Below are 17346 nucleotides of genomic sequence, written 5' to 3'. Positions count from 1 at the left end.
TTCACAGTTAACTGCGTACATTCTCGATAGGCCCTTTTGCCATGAAAACATACTTAAAAATGCTTCAGTACTAAAATTCTTCAAAAGAAGAAGGCCAGGGCCGTGCAGGACATTTTGTTACTTTTTTGCCTGGGATATGATGATGCATGGCTAAACACCTGCAGCCTGAATCAGGGTCAGATCTGCTGGAACCCTGTCCAACATGGTGGAGGTCAGCTGTCCTTTATAAGCATGTGTCCTGCTAGCTCTGCCAGCGCACAACATTGGCTGACAATCTACTCTACGTGTTAGATCTGGAGGTGAAACAAATCGCCTATTTGTTGTAGAGCAGATCATAACATCATAATTTGGCGGTAAACCGTTGGTTTGTTTTGATCGCTCAATTGAAACAGTGCCAGCTAACCCGCCGAAGCTCTAGCCAGATCCTGTGATTTCAGCTTGAGATTGTTATAGAATGTTACCACTGGGCTATGCCATAAACAGGTGTGAGAGCCAGTGGTAACTGCAATGCAATGAATGAAGGATGACAGGGCTATGGGAGTTAGTGCTCTTTACAATGTGCAGAGGTTAGGTGTCCTGTCTTTATTATGTAAGGGATACAAGCATTCCATATATCTTTGAGTCACTGCTACTCACAGGGAGCATCTCACAGACAATGTTAAGCACTGATCGGGGTACAGAGACAAGGTCATAGGCCAAAAAGTCTATTAGTCCTAGATCATGACATATATAAAGACAGAAGACAACATATGTAAGTTCCTTGGCCCCCTCCCCAACACACACACACACACCATCAGAGATGGGGAAGAGAAGCTGGTCCAACACAGTCAGTGATTACTGTAGCTGGAGTGTCTTCTGAAATGGCCTTCCTGTATCAGGGTTTGACACAGGAAGGCCATCTTTGGACTTAAGCTATTAGGTTTCAGTTTATCAATATTCCACCCAATCCAGTCTGTTCCTATAAAATGTGTTTGGGATGCTTCCACCAAAAATAGAATAACTCTCAGCTTGTAACTGTCATCTTATTTTCACATATACCAGTTTAAAACATTTCACTGTTTTTTCCATGAACCTTTCCCAAGATTCAGGATGGAGGTAATGTAGCCATTTATCTCTATTAGATTGTGTTCAGAATAAAAGTTTTTTTTTGATAATCACAAGGAAGGGAATACATCCGGGGAAATTATTATCATATAAAAAAGCAAACAAAAAAACTCCCCAGTAGATAAGCATTTGCGTGAAACCAAGCATTTCATGAAATATAGACAAGGCTACATGGAAAAACACAAAGGCTGGGAAAGCTCTTTTTGCTTTTATCTGGATGGCCCAAAACCACTTCCTGTCCATGACGATTTGTTGCACAGCCATGTGGTGGCAGTAAAGGACAGACTCTACATTACCAGCTTTACATAGACTGTCACAATGAGAAGTCCTGCATGCATTCCTATTGTCACTAAAATGGGACACATCTGTCTAAAAAGGTTAGCAGTTCGTCTGCACAAGACACCCAGAGGGAGGTGAAATTACAAATGGGTTTGAAGCCTCTGCTCCTTAGTTAAATTGTAGCTCTGTTGTGTATTGAGGGGGGTTGAAAATATTCTACCAATGCCATGGTGCCAAGTGTCTGGTTAAAGGGGAGATTAGTTTTACACCATAGATTTGACTCTGTGATGTTTACTTTGGGCTGGGAGTGCTGTGTCAGTGCTTTTAAAGTCTAATACATTTCCATGGTTTTACCCGTTTTACCCGTTGCACTCCTGAAAGGGCAAACAGTGGGGAGGTGTAAAATAAAATTAGCTGCTCAGAATATGTGGGGTTACTTGGTTTGTAACAGTTTTAACTTTTAACCCCCCCCCCCCCCCCCCCCCCCCACAGCAATGGGATACGTAACATTGAACAATAGCCATATGTGTTGAGATTAGCATTCCTCTATAATCAATGGAGTCATTACATAGAACCCGCTGCCATAATCTGTTGTATGACACATATCCTTATATGGCTGAAGGTGAACACAGAGGACCGGCATAGCAGCCAATCGCAGAGTCTAGTCGCTCACTGTCCTGTTTCCATGGCAGCATATGCTTTTAACTGATACAGCTTGTAGGGATTTGCGTAGGCAGGGTATGCTTTCTTCATCAACAAGTCAATTAATGACCAGGGAAATTTCAAACCAGATGGACCATCAGAGTGAACTGTGTTGCCTTGAAGCAACAACCTGGAAAGGGACTAACTCTAAGGACTTCAATGTTCTCACTAAGAGCAACAGATGAATGGATGTCAGGGCTGACAGCCATTTTGGATAGGGTCAGCTCAGGTTATATTCAAAGGTAAGTCTCCCTCCATAGTTAAGTCTGCTGTAATACTAAAGTATCAGGTTGTAAGGAAAATATTCCATGAACACATCACAACTCCTGACAAGAGACATAATCAACTCATCAAGATGAAGGTCAGGCCCTGGCAACTAGGGCTATTGTCTTGAACAATGGATGATTTCATAATCATCATTCATAATCACTTCTTTGCTTTGCTACGCCTTGTTGTTAGACAATACAGCACATCTGTTCCGTGAAGGCTGAAGAAACTTGTCTGCACTGGTGCCTTGGACACTGAATGTTCCTGTCATCCTATCTGATGTTGTCTTTGCACGAATGTCAGCCTGAATTGACACTCCCATTAGGTTATAATGCATATGTCATATCAGACAGATTGATTCCTATCCATTGATACCTTTTTAACCCCAGAGTCGGTGGGGGTATCATGTGTCATAACTGGCTCACAGATATGAACAATAATCCTTTTGCTGTGGAGAGCAACATCTTTGGGTTAATTCAGTCAAGTCAGTGATCAATAGTACATGGTAGCTCCACCTTTGGAGCTCACAAATCCTCACTGCCCCATCACAAGCTTTGCCCAATCAGATGGGGCTGGGCTGATCAAACAGTGGAATCCCTTTTTGTGTTGGGTGCCCACTCTTCGGGCCTCTGTGTTCCTCGCGCTCCATAAATTTCAGTTCCGACTAAACGATTACCAGAAAACAAGCTAGTTTCAGAAGAAAATTGCTGTAAAATGACAAAATGTTATATGTTGACTGTCTGGTGCTGGCTAAGCATATTCAGATCCTTATCTTACACTGTTTGGCCCTGTTGCCGCAATGCCGACTGATGACTTTAATCCAGTAAGCACAGGAACTCGCTGTTTATGGAAATGGTTGATTATATTGTTTACTCTAAGCCCTGGTGTGTACATGACTGTACTAGTGAGTGAGTGGATTTTGTGGTTTCAGAGTGGATGCAGAGGAATGAGTCGTTACTGGAGCCTCAGAGTCATTCTGTCACCCGCTAGCCTTTCCGGCTGTGCTGCTGAGTCCTGGATCCTGCACCAGTGCCAAAAGTTGCTGGTTTCCTGTCTGAGTCAGGCAAGAGTGTGGGAGGTGAGGTGACGTCATTGTGAATGTGCAGGAGGACAGGTAATGTCGCTGACCACGTGTGAGCTAGCATGACAGACCCTGAACAGTGTAATGAAAATGTCCGTGTGAGCCTATAGTCACCACCTGCATCATAGCCGGTGACCATGGCAACAACACAAATGACAAAAAGACTGCTTTTTGTGAGTGACTTCACCTATAAGTACCTGGCTGAATGCTGTCTGTGAATAACCTCACCTGTTTGCGTCTGCCTGGCTGCTGTCTGTGAGTAATCTCATCTGTGGGCAGGTGCCTGACTGCTGTCTGTGATTGACCTGATTACCTGTTCACACCTATAAGGCTGCTGTGTGTGTCCTGAATACTGCTCTGAGGGGTTCTGGGTGACCCCTGTGACAGCAGGCAGGGTTCTGAGCTGGCATCAGGGATGTGGGTGTCCTTTAGAGGGCGAGGCTGGGCCCAAGGTTCAGAAATGTGAAATGTTCTGCTTGTTCATGAGCATCAGTTTAGAACAGGCTCATGGCACATCCTCCAGTATTCATGTTACATGAATTAATTTATGTAATCTTTGTCCACCCTCATCCCATTCAGATGATATAATGATCAGTGGGTCTGTACAGTGGTGCTCTGAAGTGGATCCTACTAGCAAGCAGAGAATTCTCACTGACCTACACCAAAGTGACATAGGGAGCAGTGTCCTCCCACACAGAACATTATGTTCAATAGTATAATATTAAAATATATTATACCAGCACATATGTATTAATTTAGTTATAGTGGATTTCCTAATGATTCATATAACACATATTTATTACATTACAAAATGCTGTGGTTCATATTTGCTTTGCAGATAATCATGGTTTATTGGGGGCTTTTCTTCCCAGGTGAAACATTTAATTACTCTAACTTGACAAATATAAAATGAAACTAAGATATATAATATGTCTGGATATGATAATATTTGAATCTCTGTTTAGAGAGATATTGCATGTGTCTGCAACTGGTCTGTGTATTTGTATTGTCTGTGTGTCTGTGTATTTTATTTCAACACTAGAGGGCACTCCTTGGCTACAAAAGATTTCTCTATGCTGCCACTATCCCTTTCTGCTGCTGCTGCCAGAAGAAAAGTAGGGCCGATGTGTCACAAACAATGAATCTGGAATGCCTCACGTTAATGTGGACATTTAAACAGTGTAATTGTGCTTATCCATGTCTGAGTGTACAGGAGGAGTGGCTGGGCATGAATCAAGCAGGGAACTGAAAATGCAAAAGATTCAGAAGAGCAAATAAGGAGGTCTATGGGTGGAATCGAGGAGATCAACATCGAAATATATTTTCCTTACTTCTATCAGTCAGTCTGTATCTGATCTTAGGGCCTTGTGCTAATTTTCTCTTTCTCCGTCTCTCCTTACCTCTTTCCTTTTTCTCTACTTCAGCCTCAATCTAACTCTGTCTCAGAGGGCAGTCCTGGCAGTGGCAGGGAGTGGTGTTCTCTATCACTCACTGATGCACACACACCGATGCACACGCACACGTACAAGCACACACGCATGCGCATAGAGTTGTCCCTTCAGTTCTGTAGCTGTTTAGTAGGGTGTGACATATGTGTTTGATGAAAATTGTGGGCCACATGTACAATGTACCCATAATGCACTACACGCTGGGAGTCTGTGTGTTGGTAGGAAGCATGCTGTCCTTAGTTTCCCTCACTGCAGTCTAGCAGCTGGGGACCCACATTCTCTGTTGTAACACTGTGGAAAAATGTTCCCTTTGAAAGTGATGGAAAGAAGAGATAAAAAAGCATATCAATAATTTATATCCTTTATTTAATTTTCAGTCAGCCAGGGGTGGTGGGGAGGGGAAAGGAATGTGTGGGCGAGGCGGGGTAGGCATTGCTCTAAAAAGAAATAATAAGAGCCTCAGACATTTAGTCATTTCCTTTACAAGACAGGTACTGGGTCTGTGTGCAAAGTATTGCCACAGCTCCATAGCTCCTCTACATGCGTCAAAGGACAGAACGCCAGTGTCAATACGTAGAAATGAAGTCACAAACTTTACAAAACAAACAACCTTAGGATCTACAGACAACAATGTTGAGGGACAGGGAAGGGTTTTGATTGTGGGTTGTGATTTCTACTCTTGAAATTCCCTGGAAACTAAGGGCTGTCTGTATTTCAGATGAATTACATATTGAGTTACATTGCATTTGATTGCACTCTCATTTTTTTGTAAAAACAAAAAGAAAGTAAAAGATTTTTTTAGTAAAACAAAAATAGCAGATGAACTAAAATGAATCACTTGGATTTGTGCTTTCCATGACATTTACAAAACCCCCTTACAAACCAAATGCTTTGTTAAGACTGAAATCACAGATGAGAAGGTCATTTTTAGAGAAAATCAGTCTGTTTGCACATGGGTCCATATATGGTGCCCCTAAATAGGAGTAAGGTGTCATTGATATAAAGTGCCCTGAAAGAAAACAATCAAAGAAAAAAGCAGCATAAGTTTAGACCTTCTGTAGCAATACAATTATCATGGTTCATTAATAACTAGGAACAGATGTTTCCCTGTGTATAAAGCCTTATAGGCCAGTGTCATTGTTTCCGTTGGTCTAGTAAAACACGCTGAGACTTGTATGGAGTGGACTGAGGGTTTTTTCTTCCACACCACACCTGCCATCTGCTGTCACAGCGCGGCTTGCTTCCCGCTAGACATGACCCTGCTTGGTTTATCCTGATATTTGTTGATTCCTGCCCTCCAGAGCATGAATTCAATGAGTACTCATGGCCCAGTCCCTAAACCCATGCCAAAGTAAGGCAAAGACACACAATGCAACAATCATGGCTAGCCTAACTGATGGTGAACTTTGGTTTGAGGGCCACGAGTGAGTGGCCACCTTGTGGCCTGCCACACTGCCCACATCTGGTTTGAAAAGGCAGTCTGATTTTTGCTAGCTCTGGTTGTACCCCTACAGGAGGGGAGGAGCAGGGCATCAGGGGAGTGCCTCTCTTACTCGTTTCCCCCCGGCTGTGACATATTCTCCCGCCTCTCAGTGTGTGTTAACCCCAAATCTATTAGCACCTGATTACTCCAGGGAACAATTTTGTCACACGTTTAAAACAAAACAAAACAAACAAAAATGTCAGACAAGGTGGTTTGATGGCCTATTATGTTGCTCTGATGATGTCATAGAACAAGCACCAACTGCTGGGCATCCACGCTTTCTGACAGCAGGAGTTGGTGTGGACGAACAATGAACTTTTTGTCAGAACAAATTGTCTTGTATCATAAGAACCCATAGATATAAAGGCTGTATCAAGAGGCCAGGAAAACATTACAATATGGTTTCAGAATTGCTTTGCATTGACACATAGCATTTGTTCCTGACAGATGGAGACTGACATCCTGAATTTAGGCTTGTGTCATCATGTCATGGAGATAAATATGCGTGGCCTTGGTTCGGTCAGACATGGATTCTCCATACAGACTGTTTGCCTGAGAAGTACAGAGGCGTGTTACCACTCAGATTTAGCAGTAGCCTCACGTACAGAACTTGGGCATTCAAACCTGAGTTGAACCATGACTATATAAGAGGAATGCTGATTGGTCAGTGCCCTCCTCTAGCCCCCAGAGTGGGGCTGGTAAGCAGTAGCCCCATGGTGTGTCCCTGAATGCCACCATGCTCCCCCCTCCTGTCCTCATGCCAACTCCTGACCCTGCCTAGTCTTGCAAAGTTGAGTTTTGAGGAACTCTGTGACTCTTTATAATTTCTCCTCCCTGTTGGATCATTACAACAGAGAGATGCATTCAAAATATACTTCCACCTCTCTTCCTTTCCCCTGTTTTGGGAAAAAAAATCTCAACATGAGGATCTAAGTACACACACACAGGCTCATGCACACACACACGCTGTCAGGCAGTCACACACAAAATTTTCTCAGGGATGAAAGATGCGGTGTCATGGCAGATGGAGAAATATGTCATTGGATTGGGCTTGAACCAGAGGAGAACTTAAAATATCCCTGCTGTTCAACAGCAAACCTCCGTGTCAGTGACTGATTCAGAATAGTATAGTAATCCTGTTTGGTTTAAAGATGTTTTCTTTTCCTGCCAGTTTCTGTCATCTTCTTGAAGGCGTTCCCCTTAAAATAAACATCACGGATGTTGGGCAGGTATATTCTTAAGAGGAACAACACAGAAAGAGAACAAACATCAGAGCAACAGGACAGTTGGGATAACTTCCCACTTCTCACAAGTTTGTCTTTGCAGTGGATGGATGTAACCCTTATTTTCCACTGTGTCTTTGAAAAGAGCAATTTGCTCTTTTTGGGAACCCCTCGGGTGGGAACACAGCTCATAAGACAGCTGCACACAGGGCCCTCGGGAAAGCCAACTGCACTGGCGGCAGAGAGGATACAGTCATTCTATCCCTACACCCGTTCTCTGCTCATCTCCCATCATGCAATGCCAACCGCACAACAGAGGGTGAGCATTTATTCAGCACACCACGGCACTCATTCCCATTCCCTTCACACCTCTGTTTCACCCTTTCACATTCAGATGAGATGAGGAATGCAGTCACAAAAACATGAGCTAAAGCACTTGTGCCTAGAAGCAGGCTTATGTATGAGTATATGTATATATCTATGTTCACTGTCTTGTGAAATTGCCTCTGTGTGTCGTTAAGAGTGTGTGCACGTGTGAGACAGTGTGAGACTGTGTGTGTGTGTGTGTGTGTGTGTGTGTGTGTGTGTGTGTATGGGGAGTTCACATCTAATGTGAGGTGTGTGTATTGTATGTTCATGTGTTTAATTTGTGTGTATGTGGAAGTGTATGTGTGTCTATTTGTGTGTATGTATGTGTGTGTGACAGAGAGAGAAGACCCCCCACTCTCTAATTAGACCAGTAAAACTGTGCACATCTCCATTAAAGATGGAGCTGTAGTCACTATGGAAACTGTGCAGGCTGTTAAATGTCTGTCGTCCTATTGCATGTCTGTCTGGTTTATGTGTGTGCATGTTTCAGAGAGGGAAATTATCACATTGAAGGCACAAAATATCTACTATTTCCATGCATCAACAGGTAGGAGGATTTGGGAAATAGAGGAAAAAGTGAAAAAATGAAATCATATACTTAGGATTTTTTTTTTTTCATTTTTCTTATGGTAAGCTAACTATTTGTACATAGAATTGGCTGCTGCATACAGATACTTAGTTTTAAATAAATTCCAACTACAGCTGAATAGCTTACAGTAAGAAGTGCATGAGAATATCAGATGTGTGCGTTGCAATTGAAGTAATCAGAAACATTCGTCATATGGCAACAGGTGGAAAAGAAGCAGAATCTCTGGCATGGTGACGTCTTTCTGGAAGGTGCTGGAGAGTATGAATGACTCATGTATGAATCAAACACACATGACTGTACTCCCTGTCTTGAGTTCCAATGATGAGTGTGTGTGTGTGTGTGTGTGTGTGTGTGTGTGTGTGTGTGGTATGAGAGAGAGGGATGGTTTTTGGGTGAGAAAACTGAAAAATGCAAAATAGAAACTGTTCAATAGGACAGTTAATTACAGTGTTTTGCAGCTGTGCTGTAAAGTGTCTCTCCTCTTTCCCTATACATTTATGCCTCTCTCTCCCTCTTTCTCTCTCTCTCTCTCTCTTTCTCTCTCTCTCTCTCTCTTTGTCTCTCTCTCTTTCTGGTGCTCTTTCTCACGCTCTCTCCTGCCCTCCAGAATGTATTGAAGTTTCACCCCTTTGCGCTCTCTCTTTCTGATTGGTCTCTACTGGTGTTGAGGTGTGTGAGTGGCCCACGAGGACCTGACATTGAGGAGGGCACACGTACCAGTGTGTTGCAAATGCCTGACACCTCACCCACCACCACCAAGCTCCTCTTACTGGCTGAAAGAAAATCTCTTTGGCTCTTCATATTGTATAAAGGATACAAGAACAGATACAGCAAAGTCTGAAATATTTACACAAATTGAGAGACCATAGCAAATGATATAAAGTCATTCTCCCTTTAATGTTCTCTAGTAAGTACAGTCCCTTTAAAATAAAGCTATGTATGGAAATGCAAAACTACGAGATCTGCGTAATTTATGTTCCTAGTTTCCATTCTTTAGAAAATATTTCAAAAAAATATATTTCGCCTCTTTATTTTCAGTCAACTCTCTGCTCCATACCAGGTTCCTCAGAAATTATATGATTTCTTGTTAGTGGCTTTCTCTTTTTTGTAGAAATGTGGAAATTAAATTTTCCTGACCAGCTTTAAGTGCTTTGAAGAATCAGAGTGATTTTCAGTGCTTTCCTTCTGGCCTCAAGAGCCTGATGGATCCATTTTTCATCTTGTGACCAAATACTCTGTCATGGAACAACTGAAATACACCGGAAAATACACCAGAAAAAGAGAGACCTGCTTATATGCATTTGAGATGTATATGTGTATACAAAGAATACAAAAAAATGAAGAGGCTGGTCCTTCCTGATCCTGAAGCTGCTTTAACTGGTTATTTAAACTATCAGGAAAAATAATAAAAAAATGAAAACCAAGAGAAGCAAATAAGAAAATAAAAAAACAAAGATCACATCTGTACACAGATTAAAAAATGATCACATCGAGGTGCTGTCATGCTGGGAATGGAGCATTACTGGACAGAAAAAAGTGTCATGTTTCTCCAGTAATATTTCTGCCTAGTTCTAGTTTAAATGATGAAAATGATGGTCATGAAAAATAGGTGAAGGAAACATGGATTTCTGTCGACTTGACTTTTAGAAAATAAATTAAAAGATTCAATTGATTACTTAATGTACATGTACACATGATGGAGTGTGTGTATGTGTATATTTATAATGTATATTCTCTTTATTTCTTTCTACACATTTATATATACACAAAAACACACTGTATGCATACACATACGTGTATATAACTAAGGCCAGTTTTGAGGAGAAAAATCATTAGGAAGTCAACAGCAAATTGCCTCTAACTCAATCTGTTTCCATATCATCTAACCTATGTCGTGTGACTGAGCTCGGCAGAGTGACACTGGTCAGGCGTCCACACCTTTGGCCGAATTGTGTTTCCATCTGACACAATCACACACCCCCTCTCTTCTGTTTGCCTGTCCCGCAAGTCCGGTATGGGCGACACCTTCCGCCGGGGTTTTGTCTGTGCCATGACCCTTGGCCTACTGCCATTCTGCACACCCCTGCCCACTCCACAGGCAGGAAGATGGAGGGAGAGGAAGAGTTTCCCACAGGTCTCTTGAAGTTCTTGTCATTCACTGAGCGGTCATGTCCTTCAATGACCATCTATAGAACCATACATATTATTATTCAGAGCCTTTTTTTCATGTCAGTGGCTTGGTCATAAGTTTGTCATGCCATGCAATATAGCTCCTTGTGTGTGTTCTTTATTTTTTACTGGTGTTCCTTACTTGCCCCCTGCTGATTCTGTTCCCTCTCTGGTGGGATATGGGAAGCCCTGGCTCAGAGTCTTTCATTGTAGCTGTCTACCTCGGGTACATGCAGCTCCTGGGTCAAATGGTTCTCCTGCCCGCCTCCTGACTGGCTCTCCAGGGGGAACACACAGTTCTGAGCCAAGGTCCTCTGAGATGCATCCAGATGGTTGGTCCCTTGCTTGATGCCGAACTTAGGACTGGTATTTTCCAGCAGGCGCTTGGAGGGGCTGGAGTCAGAGCTGTCATGCAGACGGTCTTCATCATCTGTGTCGGCGTCGATATACTTGCTGATGGATGCATCGTGGAAGGTGAAGACTGTGGGCATCAGGGTCTCTGGAGATTTAGGCGGGGTCTTGCTGCTGGCCGTGGTGTAGACAGACACCTCAGGGCTCAGGAGGGAGCGGTCTGAGAAGGCGGAGCTGTCGGAGATGGCAGCCCCGCCCCCTTGTGCAGAGGAGGAGGTGCCGGGTTCCCCTCCCCGGAAGTTGACCTTGAGGGAGCGTGACTTGAGAGGGTTGCTGAAGCGCAAGCCCAGCGGGCTGTCGGTAAAGAAGCTGAGCCGTGAGCCCTCAGTTTTGGAGCCCATGTCCAAGAGAGAGCCCCGCCCCGTGCGCTTGTAGGTGCTGCGGGGGGTCAGCATGGGCTCGTGCTCCAGGGTGGTCTCCAGCCCGGGGTTAGCGCTGACCCTGCCGGGGTGGCTGGAGGTGGGGCTGTGGGAGAAGCGCGTGCTCTCGGGGAAGTCTGCGGCGCAGCTGATGAAGCTGTCGATGCTGGACATGCTCCTCATGTCCGTGACCCCCCCGGGCGTGGTCACCTGGGGGTCCTCAGGCCCAGGGATGCTACCCATCTCAATCTCGTCCCCCTGCGCTCCCCCTTTGTCCTTGCTGTTGAGGTTGGGTTGGGACTGGGTCTTGGCCATCTGGTTGTACATCTCCTCCAGCTTCTGTACGTTGAGGTGCTGTGGTGGGCTGGTGGGCCGGGCCTTGCCTGGCGAGCCCAGCTCTCTCCCGTCAAAGGACTTGTTGGAGCTGGTCTCCGAGGTGGCGTGCTTGGGCGTCCACTTCCAGCGGCTCGGGGAGACGTGGTTGTCCTGCAGCTTCTCCCTCGTCTCCTCGTTCTCCACGTTCTTCTCCACCACCACGTCCATGAGCTCCACGCTGCGGGCGAATGCGTCCTTCATGTTCATGGACACAATGCTGCCGTTGCGCTTGGCCCTCTCCAGAGCCTCCCTGCGCTTGATGGCCTTCTCCTGCCTCTTCTGCTCCTTGTAGAACTCTGAGAAGTTATTGACAATGATAGGGATGGGCAACGCGATCACCAGCACCCCGGCGATGCAGCACAGCCCCCCCACAATCTTCCCCAGGAGGGTCTTTGGGTAGATGTCCCCGTACCCTACGGTCGTCATGGTGATGGTGGCCCACCAGAAGGAGGCCGGGATGCTCTTGAACTTGGTGTCGTCCTCGTCCTTCTCGGCGAAGAAGACCAGGCTGGAGAAGATCATGATGCCCATGGCCAGGAAGAGGATGAGCAGGCCCAGCTCGTTGTAGCTGCGCCGCAGCGTGAAGCCCAGCGACTGCAGCCCCGTGGAGTGGCGCGCCAGCTTGAGGATGCGCAGGATGCGCATGATGCGGAAGATCTGCACCACCCGCCGCACGTTCTGGAACTGCAGCACGCTCTTGTTGGACTCGGTCAGGAAGATGGTGACGTAGTAGGGCAGGATGGCCAGCAGGTCGATGACGTTGAGCGGGCCCTTGAAGAACTTCCACTTGTTGGGTGAAGAGAGGAAGCGCAGCAGGTACTCCATGGTGAACCAGGCGATGCACACCGCCTCCACGTGCGCCAGCTGGGGGTTGTCCGTCGTCTGCCCGAACTCGTCTGTGTCTTGCAGCTCCGGGAGGGTGTTCAGAGACAAGGCAATGGTCGACAGCACAATGAACAGGATGGAGATGATGGCCAGGACCTGTAAAATAAAGTAAGCATGTGAGAGTTTTCATTCATTCAAACAGAATACATATATTTATCTATATATATATAGATGTATGATACGTACATGAAACAGATCTGAATTGAAATAAAGAAAATGAGGAAGTTCTTGGCTAATGATGCTGGCATCTATTGTGGAGCTGACAGTTTGGAATTATGAATTCAGGACTCTTATCAGGTTACAAGAGCTTCCTCCTTCTCAATATCAATGAAAAATGCAATGCTAAGCTGGCCGGGTAGTAAAAACTGATATATAAGGCAGAAAAGGTCCATTAATATGATCTAGGGCCAGGTTTGAGCAAGCAAGGCTGACTCATAAAGTATTTCACACTAAAATATAACTAGAATTACACCATGCATTAATTTACAGTCATAATCTCAAGACAAAAGATGAATTCATATTCATAGGTATGTTTCATGTATACCATAACTATACTGTTTTCAAAAATAGCACCTGTTGATGCAAAAGAACCACAACTTATTTGCACCTCGCTTGCTAGTTTCAATGCTGTTGTGGAAGAGGAACACCAAACTTCATGTCAGTTAGCGCCATCTTTTTCTATTGTAATTTGGGGAGAGTGGATAGCATAAATTGCTACCTCAGTCTGAAAAACAACACTTGCATCTTGCATCTAAAATTTACATATTAATTTCCCAGGATACATCTTTTCAGTGGCGCAGGTGAGTGGTGCACTATTTACACACTTTTGAATATTGGTGCATGAATGAAAGTAACTGAGTGGAAAACAAGAGTTAAATTTGTGCATCTGCTTGTGTGCTTTGAAAGATCAGCCAACAAATGTAATTTTGAAAGATATTATGATATCGACACATTAGCATAGTGGTATGTCACATTTATTTATATAAATATTTTGGTAACCAAAAGAATAAAGCCTGCAAGATGAACGTCTGTTGACAGTTGTCAAACACTGAGCTTCACAGAGCCAGGAAGTGAAGCTGAAACATTTCATTTGATTTTGTGTAATGCTTTCAGTTAAAGCCTGAAAGTAAGCAGTTTACATTTTCCACAGGTAACACAGCTGTGTTCATATCTGTCACAGAATCTGGCAGCTAAAAACTTTAAGTGATTGATTTTCAATTAGACAATGCTGTTAATGGCAGATGGATCTTGTGTTTTACAGACATTCAAAGCAGCAGGGCAAGATGGGACTTGCGCTGAAGTTCATGTCAACATTTGCTGAGGCACGCTATGGTGTTGATCTCACGGTACAACAACAGAGGTTAAATGTCTTTAATTTGCCTTGTTTAAACTTGGTTGCCTAGCAGGAGAAAAAACATGGTCATCTCTTAATAAACCTTTCACTGTCCGCTCCACCTTTGATGAAAGTTCTGTGCTCTCAGGGTTTACACAACCCTCCATTTTACTCAGGTACAGTCACTATGATGCTACTGGTGATGCAGGTGTGTACCTCCATCCCTTTTTACACCCTGGAAAGCCAACTCCCTCTACCGCTGAAACCACACAGCAGACCACAACATCTCCCTGGCAACAGGCTACACCACAATGTGATGCCAAATGAAATGATGCTGAATGAACTCATCAGAGGTGAAATGGGGGAGTGGGGATGAGGGGGATGGGCCTGCACTAATGGCATTGTTGTTCATGATGGGGATGTGTGGGGGTTAGAAGGGGCTGCTGATAAGAGTCAGGTGCGGGGGGGGAGGGGGGGGGGGGGGGGAGGCGGGACTGATGCTGCCTTTGATTGCTCATAGACATCTCCCCAGAGACAAGCTGAGACATGGCCATGTCACAATGGAACATGCTCTCTCCAAGCTTGACATTGCTGTTCATATGGCCTTATCATATACATTTATGCACCTTTGCCTTGTGAATTACCACAGGATAAGGGTCTGTCAAATGAATGGAATACATCTCCGTATCTTATATTGGCTGCCTGTGCACTTCAGAGCAGTATTCCACATTGTGAAAGCACCGTAGGTGTACCTTGCTCAGTGCAGGCTATGTAAGGCTCTGAGTAGAGAAAGTGAGGCGCCACTACTCGGACATGTGGCGTGCTGCGCTTCTCCCTAAAGACTGCTGTCAATCCCGCACAAGGTCACCGTCGAGCCATCGTCCCAGGCTGCAGGATTACACCCTGGCATTGCTCAGCATTCATTAGCTTTAATTAATCCTGGCAGCGGCCTGGAAAGCCCGCTGTGGCCTTTCAGACAAGACGGAAAGGAAAGAGGCTGGCCTGCTCGGTTAGAACTAGCAGCGAACTGCTTCAGATGGAGAAAGTGGCCAAAAGGGTTGGCGGTTTCTCGCAAGTTTTGACCCGCATCAACCAATCGGAAACAACAGTCCCGGGATAGAGCAATGCTTTTACAGGACACGATGGACGATTGACACGAAAGCCAAGAGTATCAGGGCTGGTTGGAGTTGTGTGAAAGTCCTTGCGAGTGAATTTAATCCCAAGTGCTTGTGAGGAATTTTAACTCAACACTAGTACAGTTTTACTGCGATAATGCAGCATCCAGAAGGTAACAGTTCATTGCTACAGGGTTTTCAGCTCAAACTGAGTTTATACAAAGCTCCAAGGACGTAAACTAAGAAAAAAGGCTTGAAGGTTCTGAAGGTTCCAGGCTCAACCCCCAGCTATTGTTCCAATGAGAAAGTTTACTTGACCTAAATTCTGTTTTTTTTTTCAGCTGTATTCATGGAAGTAAAAATGTAAGCTAAGCAGCCCTGAATAAGGTCATATGCTAAGCAAATAAGTAATCATAATAAATGTTCAGAGGTGTGTCTTGTGCTGCATCAGCACTTGCGACATTGTATCTTTCACATTCTATCACAGGAGTTTTACACTTTTAAAACACCATACACAAAAGACAAAATGCATCACAGATTTGCAAAATCCAAGGTCTTGTTTAAATTTTAGAATACATATATTAAAACCCAATTCTGTAACTATTAAGAATTGTTACGCCTTTTAGGTACCAGGCTTCAGAAATGAATATTTGAACATGAGTGCGCGTACACACACACACACGTATATGTATTTGTATATACATATGTGTATGTATCCGTGTATTTTCATGTAATATTTTCACATTTTTGGGTGCTGGCTCAAACTTGATAATGCCATAAACAAATTGAGTTTGTTATTAGGTAGGCCTGTAGCTTGAAAAAAAAAACCAATACAAATTCAGTTTCTTTGACTGATTCTCTTTCCAGTCCAGATGCTTCTCCCAGTAAACATGATCAAGGATAGTCAGCGTCTCTGTGTTTTTCCCCATATGGTTAGTGTCAAGCATCATTTGAAAGCAAATACAGTTAGACTTGCGATTGAAAAAAATGGACGCAACAGTGATGCCCCCTAGGTTTGAGTTGACAGCTTTCAGTTGCCCAGTTGTTACACAAGGATAACATGCTGAATTTGCAGTGAGGATACCCTGCATTTAACCATACCCTGAAGCTGTGTTTCCACCAGTCTGTTTGAGATGTAGAAATGCTCATCCTCCACAAAATATCACAGCCAGAAAGTATTGATCAGTGCTGAGTCCCAGCATCATCTTGTTCATCCAAACATCATCAATTTTTAATGGCAAAAATATACACATTTTTGCCAACTGAGATGTCCACCAAATGTGCATATGATTATCATTTTTGTGGTAAGTGGTGCTGAAATCTCTCTAAAACATGAAATAACACAAGCTCACACATTTGTATTCTTTCTTCCATCGTAAGCTAGCCAGCAGCTGCACATATCTGGCCAGCAATTTCTCTCATCTCCTTATACACATACGCAATTTAGGCACAAGTATAGGCAACACTAGAGATTTTAAAATCCACATATATTTACAAGTCAGTAGCAGCACTTGTAAGTCTGTTAAAGTGAGTGTAAGGTTTGTAAGTCACAGTAAGTGAGACTCCATCAGTTGAAATGCAAACCGCTGTACCAGGACTCATTACAGCAGCAGATACATAGCTAAGAAGTGTCAGTGGAAACCAGGCTTGACTGATTGGTGGATCAGATGTGCACTGTGGAAAAGGACATTTAAGATGTTATTTAAACTCCCCTTAAATTAAATAAGAGTATCTTCTTACCTTCTTGAAAGTTTTATCTCACCTGCTCTCTGTTCTGTCCTGACTTTAAGTCACACATACATCCATTAGGTAAAAAGAGAGGTGCTGGGCTCTCAGGCTCTCCTTTCTTCCTCTTACTTAGGGGATGTCCTTATTCAGAATTTATACGATTCTTTGGTTATTCTAATATTTTTATATAATTCTGAAAGTAAATATAGGAATGAGTTTAAATACCACACAGGAATAAATAATCCGATAAATAAATAGCAGGGTACTAACTAAATTTGATGCAATAAAGCGTATCTCAACGAGAAAAACTTTGTATTCCATAAAAAATCTTTTTGGTCTGTAGAGGTTACCACCTGATTTTACAGCCTCTTTCCTTGCACTTCACAGCCTGTTTTGGATGGTATCATTGTACATCCAACAAAATAC

At 43.8% G+C, this 17346-nt stretch overlaps 1 protein-coding gene across 1 annotated transcript in view; it reads right to left on the bottom strand.

Annotated features, from left to right (window-relative positions):
• Nucleotides 1-10851: 10851 nt before the first annotated feature.
• LOC118779324 (potassium voltage-gated channel subfamily B member 1-like) overlaps nucleotides 10852-17346 on the bottom strand; it is a 38609-nt gene continuing 32114 nt past the window's right edge. Inside the window, exon 2 of the mRNA XM_036531371.1 lies at nucleotides 10852-12840. Coding sequence (XP_036387264.1) covers nucleotides 10909-12840 — 1932 coding nt within the window. The 3' untranslated portion in view covers nucleotides 10852-10908. The remainder of the gene's footprint in view (nucleotides 12841-17346) is intronic.

This window comes from Megalops cyprinoides, chromosome 6 (genome assembly GCF_013368585.1).
Source record: "Megalops cyprinoides isolate fMegCyp1 chromosome 6, fMegCyp1.pri, whole genome shotgun sequence".
In the NCBI taxonomy this organism is placed as follows: Eukaryota; Metazoa; Chordata; class Actinopteri; order Elopiformes; family Megalopidae; genus Megalops; species Megalops cyprinoides.
The sequence above is the reverse complement of the archived record's forward strand: the minus strand, read 5'-3'. Positions and strand labels throughout refer to the sequence as shown.